The sequence below is a fragment of the Argopecten irradians genome, chromosome 9 (assembly GCF_041381155.1).
Source record: "Argopecten irradians isolate NY chromosome 9, Ai_NY, whole genome shotgun sequence".
NCBI classification, from domain to species: domain Eukaryota; kingdom Metazoa; phylum Mollusca; class Bivalvia; order Pectinida; family Pectinidae; genus Argopecten; species Argopecten irradians.
Genome location: NC_091142.1, coordinates 828122 through 846195, shown reverse-complemented (window position 1 = coordinate 846195; position 18074 = coordinate 828122). Strand labels below are relative to the sequence as shown.

General features: G+C 36.5%; 3 protein-coding genes across 6 annotated transcripts in view; 1 reads left to right on the top strand and 2 right to left on the bottom strand.

The window, feature by feature from the left end:
- LOC138331033 (filaggrin-like) overlaps positions 1-3710 on the bottom strand; it is a 58681-nt gene extending 54971 nt beyond the window's left edge. The window contains exon 1 of the mRNA XM_069278487.1: positions 3584-3710. The gene's annotated coding sequence lies outside the window, so the exon portion shown is untranslated. The remainder of the gene's footprint in view (positions 1-3583) is intronic.
- The window catches only part of LOC138331040 (aspartate--tRNA ligase, mitochondrial-like), a 669399-nt gene that overhangs the window by 200759 nt on the left and 450566 nt on the right, over positions 1-18074 (top strand). The gene's annotated exons all lie outside the window — the stretch shown is intronic.
- The window catches only part of LOC138331001 (nuclear receptor corepressor 1-like), a 29629-nt gene continuing 19239 nt past the window's right edge, over positions 7685-18074 (bottom strand). The window contains exons 9-13 of the mRNA XM_069278462.1: positions 13384-13470; positions 12693-12780; positions 11403-11636; positions 8071-8181; positions 7685-7897 (exon numbers count right to left, since the gene is read on the bottom strand). Coding sequence (XP_069134563.1) covers positions 7685-7897; positions 8071-8181; positions 11403-11636; positions 12693-12780; positions 13384-13470 — 733 coding nt within the window. The remainder of the gene's footprint in view (positions 7898-8070; positions 8182-11402; positions 11637-12692; positions 12781-13383; positions 13471-18074) is intronic.

Sequence of the window (18074 nt, the reverse complement as noted above, 5' to 3'; positions counted from 1 at the left end):
TGTTGTTTAATTACATGTAACAGCTATGACTGATGTGTAAGGGGAAAAATAATAGCCATGGCTGTTGTTTAAGGGAAATGTAACAGCCATGACTGTTGTTTAATTACATGTAACAGCCATGACTGTTGTTTAAGGGACATGTAACAGCCATGACTGTTCTTTAAGGGACATGTAACAGCCATGACTGTTGTTTAAGGGACATGTAACAGCCATGGCTGTTGTTTAATTACATGTAACAGCCATGACTGTTGTTTAGGGGACATGTAACAGCAATGACTGTTGTTTAATTACATGTAACAGCCATAAACATTGTTTAATTACATGTAACAGCCATGACTATTGTTTAGGGGACATGTAACAGCCATGACTGTTGTTTAATTACATGTAACAGCCATGACTATTGATTAAGGGACATGTAACAGCCATAACTGTTGTTTAAGGGACATGTAACAGCCATGACTGTTGTTTAAGGGACATGTAACAGCCATAACTGTTGTTTAAGGGCCTGTAACAGCCATGACTGTTGTTTAATTACATGTAACAGCCATGACTGTTGTTTAAGGGACATGTAACAGTCATGGCTGTTGTTTAGGGGACAGACATATAACAGCCATGACTGTTGTTTAATTACATGTAACAGCCATGACTGTTGTTTAAGGGACATGTAACAGCCATGACTGTTGTTTAAGGGACATGTAACAGCAATGACTGTTGTTTAAGGGACATGTAACAGCCATAACCATTGTTTAATTACATGTAACAGCCATGACTATTGCTTATGGGACATGTAACAGCCATGACTGTTGTTTAATTACATGTAACAGCCATAACCATTGTTTAATTACATGTAACAGCCATGACTATTGTTTATGGGACATGTAACAGCCATGACCGTTGTTTAATTACATGTAACAGCCATGACTGTTGTTTAAGGGACATGTAACAGCCATGGTTGTTGTTAAAGGGAAATGTAACAGCCATAACTGTTGTTTAAGGGACATGTAACAGCCATGACTGTTGTTTAAGGGACATGTAACAGCAATGACTGTTGTTTAAGGGACATGTAACAGCCATAAACATTGTTTAATTACATGTAACAGCCATGACTATTGTTTAGGGGACATGTAACAGCCATGACTGTTGTTTAATTACATGTAACAGCCATAACCATTGTTTAATCAAATGTAACAGCCATGACTATTGCTTATGGGACATGTAACAGCCATGACCGTTGTTTAATTACATGTAACAGCCATGACTGTTGTTTAAGGGACATGTAACAGCCATGGTTGTTGTTTAAGGGACATGTAACAGCCATAACTGTTGTTTAAGGGACATGTAACAGCCATGACTGTTGTTTAAGGGACATGTAACAGCCATGACTGTTGTTTAAGGGACATGTTACAGCCATGACTGTTGTTTAATTACATGTAACAGCCATGACTGTTGTATAAGGGACATGTAACAGCCATGAGTGTTGTTTAAGGGACATGTAACAGCCATTACTGTTGTTTAATTACATGTGACAGCCATGACAATTGTTTAGGGGACATACAACAGCCATTACTGTTGTTTAGGGGACATGTAACAGCCATGACTGTTGTTTAGGGGACATGTAACAGCCATGACTGTTGTTTAGGGGACATGTAACAGCCATAACTGTTGTTTAAGGGACATGTAACAGCCATGACTATTGTTTAGGGGACATGTAACAGCCATGACTATTGTTTAGGGGACATGTAACAGCCATGGCTGTTGTTTAGGGGACAGTTAACAGCCATGACTGTTGTTTAATTACATGTAACAGCCATAACTGTTGTTTAAGGGACATGTAACAGCAATAACCATTGATTAATTACATGTAACAGCCATGACTATTGTTTAGGGGACATGTAACAGCCATGACTATTGTTTAGGGGACATACAACAACCATGACCGTTGTTTAATTACATGTTACAGCCATGACTATTGTTTAGGGGACATGTAACAGCCATGACTGTTGTTTAATTACATGTAACAGCCAAGACTGTTGTTTAAGGGACATGTAACAGCCATGGCTGTTGTTTAAGGGACATGTAACAGCCATAACCATTGTTTAATTACATGTAACAGCCATGAATATTGTTTAGGGGACATGTAACAGCCATGCCATGACTGTTGTTTAAGGGACATGTAACAGTCAAGACTATTGTTTAGGGGACATACAACAACCATGACCGTTGTTTAATTACATGTAACAGCAATGACTGTTGTTTATGGGACATGTAACAGCCATGACCGTTGTTTAATTACCTGTAACAGCCATGACTGTTGTTAAGGGGACATGTAACAGTCATGACTGTTGTTTAATTACATGAGACAGCCATGACTGTTGCTTAATTACATGTAACAGCCATGACTGTTGTTTAATTACATGTAACAGCCATGACTGTTGTTTAAGGGTTATGTAACAGCCATGACTGTTGTTTAATTACATGTAACAGCCATGACTGTTATTTAAGGGATATGTAACAGCCATGACTGTTGTTTAATTACATGTGATAGCCATGGCTGTTGTTTAATAACATGTAACAGCCATGACTGTTGTTTAATTACATGTAACAGCCATGGCTGTTGTTTAATTAAATGTTACAGCCATGACTGTTGTTTAGGGGACATGTAACAGCCATGACTGTTGTTTAAGGGACAGGTAACAGCCATGACTGTAGTTTAAGGGACATGTAACAGCCATGACTGTTGTTTAGGACCTGTAACAGCCATGACTGTTGTTTATTTCATGTAACAGCAATGACTGTTGTGTAAGGGACATGTAACAGCAATGGCTGTTGTTTAATTACATGTAACAGCCATGACTGTTGTTTAATTACATGTAACAGCCATGACTGTTGTTTAAGGGACATTTAACAGCCATGACTTTATTTAATTACATGTCACAGCCATGACTGTTCTTTAATTACATGTAACAGCCATGACTGTTGTTTAGGGGACATGTAACACCCATGACTGTTGTTTAAGGGACATGTAACAGCCATGGCTGTTGTTTAAGGGATATGTAACAGCCATGACTGTTGTTTAAGGGACATGTAACAGCCATGACTGTTGTTTAGGACCTGTAACAGCCATGACTGTTTTTTATTTCATGTAACAGCCATGACAGTTGTTTTTTTCATGTAACAGCAATGACTGTTGTATAAGGGACATGTAACAGCAATGACTGTTGTTTAATTACATGTAACAGCAATGTCTGTTGTGTAAGGGATATGTTACAGCTGGTGGCTACCTTACACAAGTTATCGAAGTCTCCTTAAATAATATCACCTTTTAGTATAATTTCATAATTAAGTTGTCAAACTTCTTTCTTCCCCAGGCTTAATTTTCTAAATATTTATTTTTAACATAATCAATGCAATACCATAGAGTTATAGATATGTGGCATTAGTTTTACACAACAGATTTATCAGTCTTCAACTAAAATAGAATAGCAGAGTATGAAATGCCCCCTATTTAAGAGTAGGGTGATAAAAGATTTCCAGATGAATCTGTTAATTCTATCAGAGAATCATAATCCAACTGCAAACTTACGAAGGTCTTTGATGATAGGGTCTTTAACTTCCGCTGATAAGTCAGCCCATTTTTGTGGCAGTGGTCGTAGGCGCTTTACTTTCCTTTTTGGTGTCTTACAGGTAGGTACCGGACATCTGAAATATATAAAGTGACGTTTTTGTCACGTTTTGTTTTAATGAGATGCTAAATGTGGTCTACTGAAATAGTATGTACTGTGTATAATGTCTGAATAGTGAGTATGTACTGTGTTTAATAACTGAGTAGTGAGTACGTACTGTGTATAATGTCTGAGAAGTGAGTACATAATGTGTATAATGTCTGAGTAGTGAGTACATACTGTGTATAATGTCTGAGTAGTGAGTATGTACTGTGTATAATGTCTGAGTAGTGAGTAAGTACTGTGTATAATGCTGATTAGTAGTACATACTTTGTATAATGTCTGAGTAGTGAGTACATAATGTGTATAATGTCTGAGTAGTGAGTACATACTGTGTATAATGTCTGAGTAGTGAGTACATACTGTGTATAATGTCTGAGTAGTGAGTACGTACTGTGTATAATGTCTGAGTAGTGAGTACATACTGTGTATAATGTCTGAGTAGTGAGTACATACTGTGTATAATGTCTGAGTAGTGAGTATGTACTGTGTATAATGTCTGAGTAGTGAGTATGTACTGTGTATAATGTCTGATTTTAGAGTTCCTACTGTGTATAGTGATGAGTAGTGAGTATGTACTGTGTTTAATGACTGAGTAGTGAGTACATACTGTGTTTATGACTGAGTAGTGAGTACGTACTGTGTATAATGTCTGAGTAGTGAGTACGTACTGTGTATAATTCTGAGTAGTGAGTATGTACTGTGTATAATGTCTGAGTAGTGAGTATGTACTGTGTATAATGTCTGAGTAGTGAGTATGTACTGTGTATAATGACTGAGTAGTGAGTATGTACTGTGTATAATGTCTGAGTAGTGAGTACGTACTGTGTATAATGTCTGAGTAGTGAGTACATACTGTGTATAATGACTGAGTAGTGAGTACATACTGTGTATAATGTCTGAGTAGTGAGTATGTACTGTGTATAATGACTGAGTAGTGAGTATGTACTGTGTATAATGTCTGAGTAGTGAGTATGTACTGTGTATAATGACTGAGTAGTGAGTATGTACTGTGTATAATGTCTGAGTAGTGAGTATGTACTGTGTATAATGTCTGAGTAGTGAGTATGTACTGTGTATAATGTCTGAGTAGTGAGTATGTACTGTGTATAATGACTGAGTAGTGAGTACGTACTGTGTATAATGTCTGAGTAGTGAGTATGTACTGTGTATAATGTCTGAGTAGTGAGTATGTACTGTGTATAATGTCTGAGTAGTGAGTACATACTGTGTATAATGACTGAGTAGTGAGTATGTACTGTGTATAATGTCTGAGTAGTGAGTATGTACTGTGTATAATCTGAGTAGTGAGTAGTATGTACTGTGTATAATGTCTGAGTAGTGAGTAGTACTGTGTATAATGTCTGAGTAGTAGTGAGTATGTACTGTGTATAATGTCTGAGTAGTGAGTAGTGAGTATGTACTGTGTATAATGTCTGAGTAGTGAGTACGTACTGTGTATAATGTCTGAGTAGTGAGTATGTACTGTGTATAATGTCTGAGTAGTGAGTATGTACTGTGTATAATGTCTGAGTAGTGAGTACATACTGTGTATAATGTCTGAGTAGTGAGTACATACTGTGTATAATGTCTGAGTAGTGACTATGTACTGTGTATAATGTCTGAGTAGTGAGTATGTACTGTGTATAATGTCTGAGTAGTGAGTAGTGTGAGATGTACTGTGTATATAATGTCGAGTAGTGATATGTACTGTGTATAATGTCTGAGTAGTGAGTATGTACTGTGTATAATGACTGAGTAGTGAGTAAACTGTGTATAATGACTGAGTAGTGTACGTACTGTGTATAATGCTGAGTATTAGTACGTACTGTGTATAATGTCTGAGTATTGAGTATGTACTGTGTATAATGACTGAGTAGTGAGTACGTACTGTGTATAATGTCTGAGTAGTGAGTATGTACTGTGTATAATGTCTGAGTAGTGAGTACAAACTGTGTATAATGACTGAGTAGTGAGTACATACTGTGTATAATGACTGAGTAGTGTGTACGTACTGTGTATAATGTCTGAGTATTGAGTACTGTACTGTGTATATATGTCTGAGTATTGAGTATGTACTGTGTATAATGTCTGAGTATTGAGTATGTACTGTGTATAATGTCTGAGTAGTGAGTACATACTGTGTGTATAATGTCTGAGTAGTGAGTACGTACTGTGTATAATGTCTGAGTAGTGAGTATGTACTGTGTATAATGTCTGAGTAGTGAGTACGTACTGTGTATAATGTCTGAGTAGTGAGTATGTACTGTGTATAATGACTGAGTAGTGAGTATGTACTGTGTATAATGGTCTGAGTAGTGAGTGAGTATGTACTGTGTATAATGTCTGAGTAGTGAGTACGTACTGTGTATAATGTCTGAGTAGTGAGTATGTACTGTGTATAATGTCTGAGTAGTGAGTATGTACCGTGTATAATGTCTGAGTAGTGAGTACGTACTGTGTATAATGACTGAGTAGTGAGTATGTACTGTGTATAATGTCTGAGTAGTGAGTAGTACTGTGTATAATGCTGAGTAGTGAGTACGTACTGTGTATAATGTCTGAGTAGTGAGTATGTACTGTGTATAATGACTGAGTAGTGAGTATGTACTGTGTATAATGTCTGAGTAGTGAGTATGTACTGTGTATAATGACTGAGTAGTGAGTATGTACTGTGTATAATGTCTGAGTAGTGAGTACGTACTGTGTATTATGTCTGAGTAGTGAGTACATACTGTGTATAATGTCTGAGTAGTGAGTACGTATGTGTACTGTGTATAATGTCTGAGTAGTTGAGTATGTACTGTGTATATATGAGTGAGATATGTATAAGTGAGTACATACTGTGTATAATGACTGAGTAGTGAGTATGTACTGTGTATAATGACTGAGTAGTGAGTATGTACTGTGTATAATGTCTGAGTAGTGAGTATGTACTGTGTATAATGTCTGAGTAGTGAGTATGTACTGTGTATAATGTCTGAGTAGTGAGTATGTACTGTGTATAATGTCTGAGTAGTGAGTATGTACTGTGTATAATGACTGAGTAGTGAGTACATACTGTGTATAATGACTGAGTAGTAGTACGTATATGTACTGTGTATAATGACTGAGTAGTGAGTACGTACTGTGTATAATGACTGAGTAGTGAGTATGTACTGTGTATAATGTCTGAGTAGTGAGTATGTACTGTGTATAATGTCTGAGTAGTGAGTATGTACTGTGTATAATGTCTGAGTAGTGAGTACGTACTGTGTATAATGACTGAGTAGTGAGTATGTACTGTGTATAATGTCTGAGTAGTGAGTATGTACTGTGTATAATGTCTGAGTAGTGAGTATGTACTGTGTATAATGTCTGAGTAGTGAGTATGTACTGTGTATAATGTCTGAGTAGTGAGTATGTACTGTGTATAATGTCTGAGTAGTGAGTACGTACTGTGTATAATGACTGAGTAGATCAAGAGTGAGTTGCGTATTGTACTGTGTATTATACTTTGCCAAAGAAATTCTTTGCACCATTTTACCAGGGCTCTACCAATATGACTTTTATTGAAAATATTATACCCAAGGAGAAATTCTCTGAGTAGTGATAAATAAACTTTACTGTGTATAAATTACCAACATCTTAACCAGTCTAAGAAGAGGACTTTTCTCTCTGCAGCCCATTAGAAACCTTACCTCTACCCGCTCCAAAAGGTAAACCAGCCCCAGGGCCTACACCCTTCTGCCCAAGATGTAGACCAGCCCCTGGGCCTACCTCCCCCTGCCCCAGACATAGACCAGCCCCAGGGCCTACCTTCCCCACCCCAGACGTACCAAGCCCCGCCTCAACTTCCACCTCCCTAACCAGAAGTATCCCAGCTCCAGGGCCTACCTCCTCCCTCACCAGAAGTAGACCTTCCCCCTCCCCAGACTTACCTTCCCCCGCCCCTGAAGTAGACCTTCCCCCCTCCCCAGACTTACCTTCCCCCTCCCCAGACTTTACCTTCCCCCGCCCCTGAAGTAGAGACCTCATTGTCATCAGAAGAGTCATCCTCCTCGACCTTGTCTTCCTCCTTCTTGATAATGGTCGGTTCAGGCGGTGGTGGGATGGCCGTGCCAGTTATAGGTAACACAGATGATCCTGGCTCTTCTATCTCCTCTTTTGGTTCCTCTTTTATAGGGGCTGCCGGCTATACACACAAAATTACATTATCATCATATCACTAAGAATTCTAGCATAAATAAATGAACTAAATAAGATTCTATTAATAATACTTATTGACTCTAATAAAAGAGTGTAATGGAGTATTTCTGCTACAAGTACACACACACGTTAACACCAGCCTCTCAATGTTATACTTGCCTGTTGTTTTTGAAGCCGCTTTGTTTTCTTCACAGTTTGCTTACGAAGCAGTTGTTTGTAGTTTTCACTTCGTTTTGTCTGATAGTAGTACTGTACACAGTCTGCCACAGTCTGTAATGGGAAATCATTGTAAGTCAGGTTGTAACAAGAGGCCCAGTAGGTCTGTATCACTCACCTGGATATTCCAATGATTATGGCAGATCAAAGTACTGTAAGTACTGAAGGAGGTGCTAGTCGAGCATCTACAGTAAACCATGTTTATATCGAACTGGCTTACAACAAATTCATGGTTATAACATAACTTTCCTCATTTAAGTTCATATAACACATCTGTAATATGTGTATGACTAACAAATGCTTATATAAAATGTTATCTTAAAGATGCTACACTGCTGACAAATGGTATTTTTTTCTCTTTTAAGAAAAGAAGCAGACAAGTTAGTATTTTTATTCATTGACAAAAGTTACTTACTTAACACCATTACCACCATTGAAAAGTTTGAGCTTCTAATTTTACTTCAAGATGAAAATATAAAAAAAAATCAATTGCATCCCAAAACAAGAGGCCAATGACCTCGTAGTACAATGGTCCAGTTAATTAATGTTCAATGATTGGTTTTGACTAATATTCTTGATTAACCCTTTACCATATGCAAACTAGTAGACTGCATCACCAGGCTTCCATGAGGAAAGTATACAATGGTCAACATGAACATTGTTGCAACATCTGTCAAGTGTATGCACCATCTCAATGGCACTTGGGTCAGCCTGGATTGATAATACGTTTTTAAAGTTGGATTTATTTACTTTCATGTTTATTTTTGAGAAATGTTTTGGTAATAAAGTTGCTTCAAAATGAATCAAACTACACAGTGATGCTATCATTTTCAAACATTATTCGATATGAGAACTTCAAAAATTATTAAAAACATCTACAGGTCAGAAAATGGTTGATTTTCTCTGTCAGAAATACTCAAAATATTGCCGATTTATTATAACTTTTAGAAAAAAAATTGCACAAATTACTTGAAATATTGTAAACAAACTGATATATATCTGATCATGACTCAGTCAATATATTTGCTCTGAAAAACACTGCTACTCTCTGCTTTGTCCGTGCCGGTTCACGACCCGTTCACCGCTACTTTCACTTTCTATCGTTCAGAGTAGTGTGTTTGTTGTGGGATGTTTGTACATTATTTGCCGTTGAAAAATGCACGAAAATAGTCCATCAACTTTAAATGAAGTATATTAAAGGTTTATTGAAGTTTTGACAACAAGTTTCTAACAAAATTATCAACACTCACGGCTGCAAACTCGCCAGTCTAATCCAACACGGCGTCAGGTAATGGCGATAGTACAGGACCTCGCCGTTCTTCATGACCGTCAGATTTTCGATCGGTCAAATTGAATAAAACATTGTCTAAATCATTGTCAGATTATATGCTTTTAGGTCTGTGATATTTAAGTATCATGACATTGTATTTATAATTACAAATATCTGCCGTAATATCAACAACAGAAGACATGATGGCGTCCCCGGTAAACATGAGTGAAGCAGTGAACACACGTGTGATTTTCTTGGTTAATTTATTCAGAGTTTTATATAGTATCACTGTGCCGATTTTTGATTGGTTAGAAATTTGGTCACGTCTATAATTAGATTGTAAAGTCTGAACACAGGTGGCGCTTTTATCACGTGATACAAAGCTAGCAAAACATTGATAGTCAAAATGGCGTCCAGAGTCGCTTGCATTGAGATCGTGTAGGGGCGTCCAGAGGCGCTTACATTGAGATGGTGCGGGGGCGTCCACAGTCGCTTACATGGGGCAAGGGGTAAAGGCGTCCAAAGGCGCTTACATGTGGTAAAGGGTTAACACTTATATGCACTTTTGAACTAATAATTAATTAGGACAATTCAAATGAAGACTGGTATTTTTCTACAGTGTTGGTATCAAAACAATCGTACATTCTTTCAAGACATATGTCATTTATCAAATGTTAATTTATATATAGATCAACAGTTTTATATAAAAAAAAATTGATTTGAACAGAAATTTTTTCTGAGCAGAGTTTTAGTTTGAGTGTATGCAGAAGCAGCATCTTCTTAGTGTAAATAGTGTTGAGACCAATTCAAATAGCTTCAACTTAACTTTGATATCAGAAAATTTCATAAAATTCAGACATTTAACAATGCTGTTAATTCAAATTTATCAGAATATTGTAATATGATAAAAAATAATTGGGGAAACTTTTTCCTGTATGATTGCTTATCGGTATCACACATGTACAACTATGTATAATCAAAGTGTTAAGTTGACTAGACTTTTAAAAGGATACCTGCTGGAGGAGGGCATAATTCATTATAGGTGACAGAAAAAATTATATTTGATAATTTGATATTATAAGATATTTGGCTGACCTGGTTATAAGAGGTAAACTAAATTAGCTTTAATAAGTTGAAATTAATAACTTATCTTATAAGGGGGGTTATTGGGGGGGGGGGGGGGGGGGGGTTTACTACAAATTGACATTGGCAGCTACAGGCGAGCCTTTCCCAGGGCCTTGATAACAAAATACATTAATTATCTCTCAACCATTGTTTTCCCTTTTACAGTAAAGGGTATAGGTAACACATTTACACACACATATAGGCCTATAAACAGCATCTAGATGAAACTAGGGCACCTGACTTGTGACACTGTCCAGGGAATATAGATTATCCAACACAGGTAATTATGATGTCATGACACTTTGAGTAACATATTTAAGAATAGAAAAATAACGAATATCTCTTAAATTATATTTATTTTGTATGAAATGTTTCCCATAATGCATTTTGTTTCTCATTTAAATATCAGTATAGACAAAGAAGAAATTAATATATTTTAATTCCCCAAAAATAGAATTTATGTCTGTTTGTCGCCAAATTTTATCAGTTCCGTCCTTATCTATAACTACATGTCTCTGCCAAATTTCATTGCTGTTAATGATATATAACTTGAGATATCCTGTTCACAAGGTAATTTTCAAAACCAGGGGTCATGCTATAAGCTACGATGGAGCTCCATCATGCTAAAAATTCTGTGGCACCATGTTCTATCTGGAATGCAGTACTGATTGCACATGCACAAAAAGAAAAATAAATTATTTTAAATTATTTTTTGTGTTAATTAGATAAACATATAATAAACACCAATTGTTGTTAAAATGATGGGAATCATTTTTGCTCTGTCAGCGGTGGAGCATCTTTAACACAACCAACAAAAATTATTTCAGTTCCTCTGGTTTAATGTTTCGTAGAGGTAAATTTAATCTTTTCTCCGGCCTACCTTTCGCTCTAAGTACTGTTGGATGACCGTGAAGTTTTTAGGGTGCTGTAGGTACTTCTCCTTGAAAATTTGCTTCTCCTGTGGAGTCCAGACGTTGATGTTGGATCTCTCCTTACATTCCTCCATCGCGTCCTCAATCAAGCCATTGTTATTGAGATAACGCAGACTTCTTTGACGTGCATCAAGCATCATTGGTGGTATTACCGCGTAGCTCCGCATCTTCTTGTCATCCTCCTGTTAAATAAGGATACATTAAGTATTGGAGCTGTACAGAAACAGCCTTGCTAGCTGGTAGACATAAATTTCATAGTAGAAGCAAATCTAAAGATCAAAGTACTGAAAGTACTGTGCATGGACAAAACACCTCCAAAACTAGTATAAAAAATAATGAGTTAAAGTTATATTGCAAGCTAATTTCATTGTAATGAAATGTCACTTTAACATTTGATATTTGAACATGGACATGTAACTCGATGATTAACTCCCCAAAACCATATGTTGGCCTATAAGAGAGCCGAAATCTAGGGATCATATATTCCTGGTTTTGAATAAAGCGCCTTCAATCATCGCCATGTTCAGTGACTTCGGGTTTTGTCTGATTCCGAATCGTATCACATGACTGACGTTGGACACGACCTGCACGTGGTGAGCCAGGTAACTAGCGTAAGCGCACATGTGTTTGTTTCCGTTTTCCTTCTGGCTAATATGAGCAAATCATGATGGTAATTATATGTCCACAGAATGAGTATTTGAAACATCCAATTCACACATTGCCGTAAAATATTGCCTGCATCAAATATTGTAATGTGCAAGCATTATTTTCTTTGTAGATCCAGGTTGCTGATGTCGACCACATGTTTTGCTTATGAAAATTTGTCTCTTGGTTTCACAACTCTCATGTTACTTCTAAATTGTCGCGACGATGTTCGGAAGAGTTCGGAATGATTCGGCATGTTTTGAGCCTATTTTTCCAGTGTACATGTTAAAAGATTTTTTACTTTTATAATTAAAAATACTTCAAGTGCTGCAACTTTATAAAAAGTGGTCAAATTAGAAAGTTTAAAACTCAGACAGACGAAAAAAAAATTTGTATAAAACTTACACACTATTTTCACAGGTTTTCACTATGACAAAAAGAGCGAAAGTTATAGATCATACAACTTTAATGTTGTAAATTCAATAACACATCTTTTTAGATTCAAAATAAAAAATGGGAAGACCAAATTAGAAGAGAAGTTCTTTTCCTTTCTGATAGAGTTTTAATACTTCAAAAAATGAAGGGTAACGTACCTCTTGTTCATGAAGTCCATCAACAATTTGTTCAAACTCTGCTTCGCTACGAGCATATGGACCAATATTTCCACTTCTAGTACCAGCCCTGTGTTAAACATTTAAAATCCTTGTTAAAATGAATTATAACCAGAAATGTAAGCTAATGGCTAATTAATATCCTACCAACCAACCCCTCCAAAACGCCCCACCCCCCCCCCCCACCCACCCCACCCCACTTATTTCAGACCATGGCCACTAAATGTTCCTCCATTATATTTCCATGCTACCCGTTATTGCAAAATGTATGTGCCAAATTATAGATATGCTACAACCTTTTAATCAAGTTTAAACAAAATTGATCCAAAAGCTAATGAGTGATTGGCCATTTTCCAAAACTGGTCTATAGCATTCTGGTTGTCATGGCAACCAAGAACATGAAGTGTTAAAATAAGAAAATTTTGAAAAGCTGTTATTTACAGTTAAGCATATTACAGGATGTACTGAAGGTTGGCCCCCTGAATTTAAACATTCATAAAAACATCACTTAAACCCTGACTTTAGCATACAAATATTGTTGCAAACCCCAACATACTTACAATCATACTAGTAGCACTAATTTATTTCAAAGCACAAAAAATACAGACAGAGCAACCAATGGATAAATACAGTTACAAATTAGTGACAGAGATGATGTTCAAACAACACAAACCTGGAAAACCTTTCCTTGTCTTCACGCGACTTTTTTATTTCAGGGAAGATCTTCTCATAATATTCCCTCATCTTAGCATCTTTAGCTCTGCCGAAAACCACAAAAAACTTTCATTAAGTAAATGTTTGCATCTACATAATTAGGCACAGACAAAAACAATATTCTTGTTTCCTCCTATGTGGCACCATAATGGTTACTAAATCTGTCATATGAGCAGCACATATGGAGTATTTCAGTAATGATATTTTTGGGAGTTCCAGGTCAATGATAATAAATCAAAGTGCCAAGGCCACTCATAGATGCTGTGAATGAAGGACTCAAACAAAGGAATAAAGAAATAGGTTTTTCATTTAAATATAGAATTTAGTAAACTATACATAAGTGTGCAGTGTTGAATTTCGGAGTTTAATAAAAAAAAAAAAAAAAAAAAAAACATTTACGATATGTACCGTATTTATTTTATGATATTTTAAGTTTTTCAAGAACAATAAGTTGAATAACTTATTATCCTGAGATAACTGTAATAAATTTTATTTCTAAATTATTTTTGAAATAACGATTTCAACACCAATGAAACCGTTCAGAATCTGAGTATCGTTTTTTTTAATAATTCGTTATTAATTGCTAAATTATCAATTTCATCAATGTCTCCTCATAATAATAAGTAAACATTTTCGTATCTTAATATCCACTTAACATCGAAGAATATTTTCAGAAAAATATAACATTAGAAATATTACCATTTGTTTTGGATATATTACCGGATATGTTTTGGTTTCCTTTTTAGAAAACTAACATGGGTTGCTTTGACGACTTTTGACTAATAAATCATGACCAGATACTTTTGCCAAATAAAAGGTACATTATTTCATTACGCATATGACTCAGATTTCTTTTAAATTCACAAGAACGCTAGCAGTTAACATCAAGAAAACTTCATGTAATGTATCGGACTTTAGCAAGTCTTCGTAAGCTTAACAGTAACTGGTTGGCGAGATATTATCGTGCAGAACATTTATAGTGAGTTTTGCTTTGCCGACTTTTGACTTATAATAAAACATGGCAATATACGTTTGTCAAGTAAAGGGTACATTATTTGATTACTTATACCAGTCAAATTTCTTTTGAATTCATAAGAACGCTATCATCAAGAAAACTTCCTGCAATACATCAGACTTTAGTAAGTCTTCATAAGGCTACCGTACCTTACACAGCAATATAAGTTCATTTGTCACTTTAAGTTGCTCGTACATAAATAGATCTTTATATACAACTAACACAAGAGAAAAAAGTTAACTACTCAGGGTTCTCGTTAAAAGCCGGTTGCCGGCAAAAACAGCCGGGTATTTCCTTGTTTACAACCGGCTATTTTTGTCAGAAATAAGTATTGGCCCCATGGGGGCTTGTGGCCCTCAACCACCTATTATAAATTTTCAACCATCTATTCAAATACTTAGTGAGAACCCTGCTACTTATTTATTAAATCAAAATACATACTTCACTTAGATATTTGGCGCATCAGGGGCTACTCACTCCAGACTAACTAATTATCATTTAGCATTACAACATTGTGATGCTACACTTAACGATATAAAGGGAAACATGGTTTCCATGTTAAAGAAAGCCTAATAGAATGTTATGGGATAGCTAGGCCCTCAACGATATGAGAGAAGCTGAATGTCTGCTAGGCCCTCAACGATATGAGAGAAGCAGGAACAAACGTGACCCAAAACACTATACCAGGTATAGGTAAGTATATCTTGAAATACTTAAAGCTATAACCCTCCATGCTGAGAAGGTGGGAATTCTAGCAAGCTAGCTAGGCCCTCAACGGTATGAGAGAAGCTACGACTCGCCAACCAGATCCCAACATAAGAGAGAAAGAGCTAATTAGGATACTTAAGAAAAATAATATTAGAAATTGGGGGTTTAAATTCCCCAGAATTAAAATGCCAAAAACGAACAAATATGTGAGCAAACGCGACACATAGGAGTGAGTGCCCCCAATGAAAAAAGAGGTTGATAGGCTAGGTATCCAAACAATACATGTGTATATGTACATTGTGTATACATTATATACGTGAATGACTAGGAATTAAGCTTAAACTCCGAAACAGAAGTCATGCTTACTTGAGCATGTTTAATAGAGTCAGGACTGATCCTGATGTACCTAATGAAACAGTCAGATGTCCATCTACCTAATGCTTTAATAACATGATCTTCAACCTTAGCTGCAGCTGCAGAGGTACTGGCACCAATACGGAAAGAATGACCAGTAAATGACTCATTTTCTAGACCAATACGAGCTAAAGTTTCTTTTAAGTAAGACATAAAAGTATGGCGTAATAAAGGCTTACTAGAAAACAAATCGTTAACAAACAGGGGAGCAGAAGGCAGAGCACCCCGAGATAATCTCATATTCAAATATGAACGCATAGAAGCTACTGGAGTCATCAAGCTGTTTTCGAAAATTGTGATGGTAACACCTTTGGCGAAAGGGTTAGTCTTAGACACGCGCAAATGTAATTCGAAAAATGACATGTCTGGTGCTATCTGAACATCAGATACACGTAAGAAAAACATATCATTAAATGAATTACAAGTGAATTCACCACATCTCAAAAAACCATAAAAAGAAGTTTTATATACACACTGAAGCATGCAATCAAAAAATATATTAAAAACAATATGATTTTTGAATAACGCACACATCTGAGCAAGAATAGTACAAGTGATAGGAAGTGGGGACAAAGTTGAATTAATTTGAGTCTTTTTAATAGCTCGCAGAATATATGACAGTCTCAGAGTGTTGGCTGTTGGATCTCCCATCTTATTCTTGATATAATGGAAACGAATACCTGCCAGATATAACTTGATGGTTTCAAATTTCAAGTGTAGGGCTTTCTGGCAGTGTTTAACAAAGTTGATAAGCAAGTCTTCTGAAATGGGTGTAGAGAGTTACTAGGAAAATGAAAACCACTCATAAGCACAAACGTTTGAAAACAGTTTAATCCAGAACGGTATGTAGCTTGAGTTCTCTCTCCTAAGGCATGAGTCCACAAATTGTCCACCTCACAGATTAAGTCATCATTAAACTTGACATAGGTAGGCATGGTACTGGTAGAACGTTGGCAAAGGGGGCTAACCTCCTGAATCGGGCCATCTGAAAACGAGAAATTGCGTCGGCAATGTTATTATCAACTCCAGGAATATGATGCGCATGCACAGTAAAATTGTTAATTGCCGAATGGAAAGTTAACTTCCTCACAAGTCTCATAATACACTTTATTTTAGACCTGCCTTTGTTTATGATTTCGACTGTCACTAAATTATCACAATGAAACAGTATACGTTTACGGCTCCATTGAGAACCCCATAAAACACAGGCCATGACGATAGGATAGAGTTCAAACAAAGCCATGGAGGTATCAAGTTTCAAAAGTTCTGATGAAAACACGTCCTGAAACCACTGATCATTGTAAATACCTCCGAAGGCTACGCGAGTGGCATCTGTGTATAAATGCAGGTCTGCTGTAGACGTAACACAGGCATCCAGGAAAAAGGAAACACCATTCCAATTCCTTAAGAAAAGCGCCCACATAGCTAAATCTGAACGACACTCTTCTGTGAGCTTAATATGGTAATGGAGTTATCTCACAGACGAAGATAAAGCTATAAGATGAGATACGAATGAACGCCCTGGTCGGATACATCGACTTGCAAAATTCATGTGACCCAACAAGCTTAACATTTCGCGCTTAGTACAAGAAAGCCCAACCAAGAAAGATTCCAAAACGGAGATAATACGTTGTACTTTCTCTTCAGGAAGCCTAGATTCCATACGACTAGAATCTAAAAACACACCTAAATATTCTAACACTGTAACTGGTCCCACTGTCTTATGTGCACCAATGGGTATATTTAAATTATCAAAAATTCCAATGAAAGTCTGCATAATTTCCTGCGCATTACTGTCTGCTGGTTCAACCACGATGAAGTCGTAAAGCAAGTGTAAAATGTGTTTTATCCTATAGTTGTTAGTAGCAATCCAGCACACTGCACGCGAGAGATTATCAAACAACTTTGGGCTAGACCGACTGCCAAAAACTAATCGAGTGAAAAAATAAAATTTTCCATTCCACTTAATGCCATGATAGGACCAAAGTTCAGGCTTAATTGGCAGAAGTTTGAATGCGTCTGTGATATCAGTCTTCATAAGCCATGCATCACGGAAACAGCATTATCAACGGTAACATATTTCAAAGAAGACGTAGCCTTATCTATTAAGCTGTTAAGGCTTGGATTATCCAGATCTTGGTGTGGCGCTGACATATCAACGATTAAGCGTTTTTTCCTAGAATATTTGTGTTCAGCTAAGCCAATAGGATTAATGCGGTAGTCCTGAAAAGGTATACGTTCAAAAGGGCCCAAAAGATATCCTTTTTCGACTTCCTTTTGGATTAGAGCTGAGACACTATTAGGGTCCTCTGAAGCAGACTTCAAGTTTTTACATACAATAGAATTACTAGGTAGATGAAAAAAACCAGTGTCAAATCCATTTCAAAGTCCATCTATTAAATGTTTAATGAAAGGTCTATCTGGATGATGTGCTAGTTCATTTTCAAGTATGTCGATAGCGATGGGGGTAGTAGCCTTAAAAAGGATAGGAGCTAACGCTTCTTGTTTTGAGG